A 4,400-nucleotide genomic window follows, 5' to 3' on the forward strand; every position below is an offset into this window, starting at 1 on the left:
CTTATGCATTGAATAATATGTCGCGATAATTACCCATGAAGTGCTTTTAGTGTCGACTTAATCTACGTGTACATTGCACATATGCGGTGCGGTAAAGCTATCAGTTGGCGTGGGCAAGCTGCGCTTGGACATACACAATGCCCAGCCCATCACTCCTGTGGGTCTTATAATGCCGCGTAAAACTAGTCTTAAAACTGAAGTTCTTCCCGCAGCCGTTCCACGTGCACACGTAGTTATTGCTGTGTGACATCACGTGTTGGCGCAGGTCGTTTTTCAGTGCATACCGTTTATGGCAGCCCCACACAGAGCACGCAAACGGCAACACGCCACTGTGCTTGTGCATCATATGCCGTACGCTCTCAGTGCACGTCATGCTGGTCTTGTCGCAGTCTTTCCACGTGCATGCAAAGGGCTTTTCCCCCGTGTGAGTGCGCATATGAGTCAGGAACGTGCCTATAATATCACCACTGGCGACTGTCAGACCACAATGAGTCCAGGTGCAGGCCAGCGGTTTGTTGTGGTGGTAGTGTCTCCTGGCGTGCATGTTCAGATCGATTACGGATGGGAACACCGAAACACAGTCTGTGTACGGGCACGTGACAGGCAGATCCATCACGTGGAGAGGTAGATGTTTCCGTAAGGCGTCTCCATCGGACACAGTCACACCGCAGTTCTCATATACACAAACGAGCTTGGCTTTTGAGGAATCCAATCTGTCGTCGCCAGATGCTACATGCACGAGATGAGCCCGCATATGCCTGCTCACGCCTAATTTGGTAGCAAACTTTCTATTGCAATTCTCGGTAGGGCATATGTACGGCTGTGTGTCACTGTGTAGATAGACCATGTGCTTTACAACGAAAGCTTTGCTGAGCGATCTATACTCACAGCCATCCCAGGAACAGCCAAAGTGATAACCCTCCGTATGCGTACGTACATGGGAAACAAGCCTGCTACAGTTAGTGGAGGCGTATGCACATCCGCTGTGATCACACCTGTACTTGCCATGCTGCAGGTGCAGGTGCGAAGCAACATGCACAGCTAAGTCAGACGGAGACGAAGCCCACGCACAGGCCTGGAAGGGGCACAGGTCGTTTACATGCTCAGTCATATGGCGTTGAAGCGTATGCCTATCACTCACACGCGCGGCACACCTCTCCCACGCACACAAAAACACCTCGGCAGCAGAGTGGGTACTGCCACTCGAGTGCACGTTATTAGCTGTCACTGTGCTGGGCATACGGTCTGTTATGCTCTGCGGCGTGTCTTTCAAAGTCTCGCAATTGGCCAAAGTACTCTCAAGTTCATCCTCCACATTCTCGCGCTTTTTTACGGATCCCTCCGAACCTTCCGCTATACCTTCGCGACTATTCGAGTTTGTCCCTAAAATCTCCACTATATGCTCCTCTTTGATCTGCAACGCTGGTATGCTGGCTGTTGGGGTCTGAAGTGACCCCGCACTCATACCGTTACTTGAAAGCGTACCACCCGAGTGTGTTAAAGAGCGTAATGGTCCGATTTCTCTGTCCCGTGACACGCCAGGAGCCTCTGAGTGCGTCCACATGTGTCCTGTCAGGTCGGTCTTTCTTGGAAAGCTCTTACCACACCCCTCCCACGCGCACTCGTACGGGCGCTCACCAGTATGAACCCTCATATGCACTGTACGGTGACTCTCATACCGCAGCTTGACCTCACAACCTTCCCACTCGCAAGAAAGTACAGCACTGTGCTTAGCACTATGTTTGGCTAATAACTGTTCGCTAATGAATCCCTCATTGCAGAACTTGTGTGTGCACATGTATAGGAGGATTCCGCAGTGAGTACTCACATGTTGTACTAGATTTTTTGCACTCCGCTCCATCGCGTTACAGCCTACCCACGAACAAGCAAACGCACTCTCGCCAGTGTGTTCTCGTGTATGAGCGATAAGTTTACCTAAAATATTAAACAGTAAATTGCAATCGTTCCACGGGCATGCGAACGGCCTGGTCCTGTAATGTGACTCCTTCACATGCTTCCGGAGAGAATTGGTATGCGTATACACTCTGGGACACCCAGGAGCAATACAGTCGACCGTCAACTTACCGGTGTGACAACTCAGATGAGTCCTCAGTGCATCGCTGTCGTTGACAGACAACCCACACCCTGACCATGCACATGTAGTGACCCCACCACCAGCATGTAGTGAACCAGAGACTGTGTCCGACACTATCTCAGACCCTACCTCAAACACTGTGACAGGCATAATGTCAGACACTGTGTCAGACAGCATGTCAGACGCTGTGTCAGACAGCATGTCAGACGCTGTGTCAGACAGCATGTCATACACTGTGTCAGAGACTGTGTTAGACACTGTGTCAGACACCATGCCAGATCTAGTGCAGCCTTCACGCAACGAACCTCTCTGCGTTATACCGATAGGTATTTGTAGACCAGGCTCCGTCGGTACTGTTGTTTCTGGAAGTAAGGGGGGGGTTAGAATATCGGGGCTAAAACCGCAGTCCTGGACACCACCCCCCTTCTCAGGCATCGCATCGGTACCTAGCTCGGTGACCATTGCCAGAGGTATTTTCGGCTTCATGTGAAAGTCGGCAGGACCGGTAGATCTCGGTTCTGCGGGAGGATGAGAGAGTTCGGTGTTTGTCTCGGCAGTTCCCTCGCTCACAAGTACACCAACCCGCACATCAGCCGACACCTTACAACGGTCGTCTGTGTTTCTTGTTGTAGCGCGCTGGCAGATTAGATTTGTACTGGAGGACTCTAATTGTTCTGTATGTAATAATTGGCACTTGTCACCAGAGCTCATCAAAGTTCCCGTCGGGTTCTCTATCTCAGGCGTGTCCCGTCCGTGTTTTCTCTTTCTCGCCTTTGGGTCGGATATTCTGGCCTGCACTTCTGCGTCTTGTGTTGTCAAGGTTTCATTGTCACACTCGGAAGTACTGGTACGAGAATCAGACTTGATTTTGTGCCAACTAGCACAGACATTCGAATCCGAACAGCCCTTGGGGCCGGAATTGTTGCGTTCAACCTTGTTCCCCACCTCGATCTGTGAATTCGCTGCACCCCGTGTATACAGCCTTTTACATCTCTTACGCTGATTAATATACACTGACATGTTCTTTTGCATCTCACCTGCCAGTACACGTCGCGTGCCAATCAAACAGGCGGAGGTAGCCTCCTTATCTATCGCCACTCCCAAGTTTTGTATCTCGGAACCCTTCCTCTCCTTCACGTTGATGTTGGCTGCACAGTCATACTTGCTGCTCACCCCGCCACACAGTTCTGGTAGGTGAGGGCTCTCAACACCACACGCCTGGCGTCTCGAACGTCCGGTGGAGCCAAATTTATACAAAGCTTTGGCACGACTTATCTTTGGCACCGCAGTCGGTTTGCCGATACCCGCGTGTGCAGTGATGTGTTTGTATCTTGCCTTGGATCGTCTAATCCTCGGTACCATGGACTGGGTGTCGAGACGAGTCTGGTTAATCGACTCTCTGACTGCACTAGCTTTGCGAGGCGAACTCGCATCATTTGCCGCCGTGTCTTGAAGCCCTGCTGTAGTCCCGGTCAGGTCGATACCACCCATAGAGATCCTTGGTTGTTCTTTGTGACTTGCCCGCGCCGTAATACCTTGCCCCAAGGCAGTTATCACAAGCAGTGTCGGAGGTCCACAGTTGTACCTGGCTAAGTTCGTACCAGTTCCATTAATCCGTGTATCAGCTCGCCCACAAGTGCGGCTGGGTGACCGCTTGTCTGGATCACTGAATCGTATATGAGACCGTCTGTGCACACTCACTGATGCGTCAGAAAGCAACCCGCACCGAGAGAGCTGTGTCTGTGCCCCATGATGCACATCCCTTGCTGACATAGTAGATGACTCGCAAGTGCGTAAGGGGTGAGCGGTGGGCGGGGGGCGTGCTAATGCGAGTCTTTTCGTATTGAGAGTTCTGGAATTGAAGGCCCATCCACTGCATCAACAATACAAGTAGAAATGTGCGAGATGTGTAGAGATGTCTGCGATGGTCGGGCCTTTTGCTAATACGAGAATTTCACTATCGGGACACTCTTCACCTCGTTTAAAGCCTGCGACGACAGGATGTCTCTTTCCTTCCAGCTACAAGCAGTTCCAATTTGCCTATATCGTTAACAACTCGCTGGGGGAAAGGCGTATCTGTGAATAAACAGAAGATGAGGTATCTGAATGAGTGTCCATCTTACAATGTAATACTCATAAAAATATCTCCCCGCTCAATACCACCCTTGTGTTTAAGGGGCCGGACGAGACATGATATATATATAGATATATATTTTTATATAATATACTATATAATAATGTATAATGATATAAAATAAAATAAAATAAAATAAAATAATAATATACTAAAATATAATATATATTT

General features: G+C 49.8%; 1 protein-coding gene across 1 annotated transcript; it reads right to left on the bottom strand.

Moving 5' to 3' along the window:
* Positions 1-42: 42 nt before the first annotated feature.
* SARC_05137 (hypothetical protein) lies at positions 43-3,880 on the bottom strand. The gene has a single exon (XM_014301013.1). The coding sequence runs from the start codon at positions 3,866-3,868 to the stop codon at positions 101-103; it is 3,768 nt and encodes a 1,255-aa protein (XP_014156488.1). The 5' UTR covers positions 3,869-3,880; the 3' UTR covers positions 43-100.
* Positions 3,881-4,400: the final 520 nt, after the last annotated feature.

The sequence above is a fragment of the Sphaeroforma arctica genome (genome assembly GCF_001186125.1).
Source record: "Sphaeroforma arctica JP610 unplaced genomic scaffold supercont1.317, whole genome shotgun sequence".
NCBI lineage: Eukaryota > Ichthyosporea > Ichthyophonida > Sphaeroforma > Sphaeroforma arctica.

Coding starts and splice junctions, on each gene's coding strand:
- SARC_05137 (XM_014301013.1), bottom strand. CDS start 3,868: ATGTCAGCAAGGGATGTGCATCATGGGGCACAGACACAGCTCTCTCGG.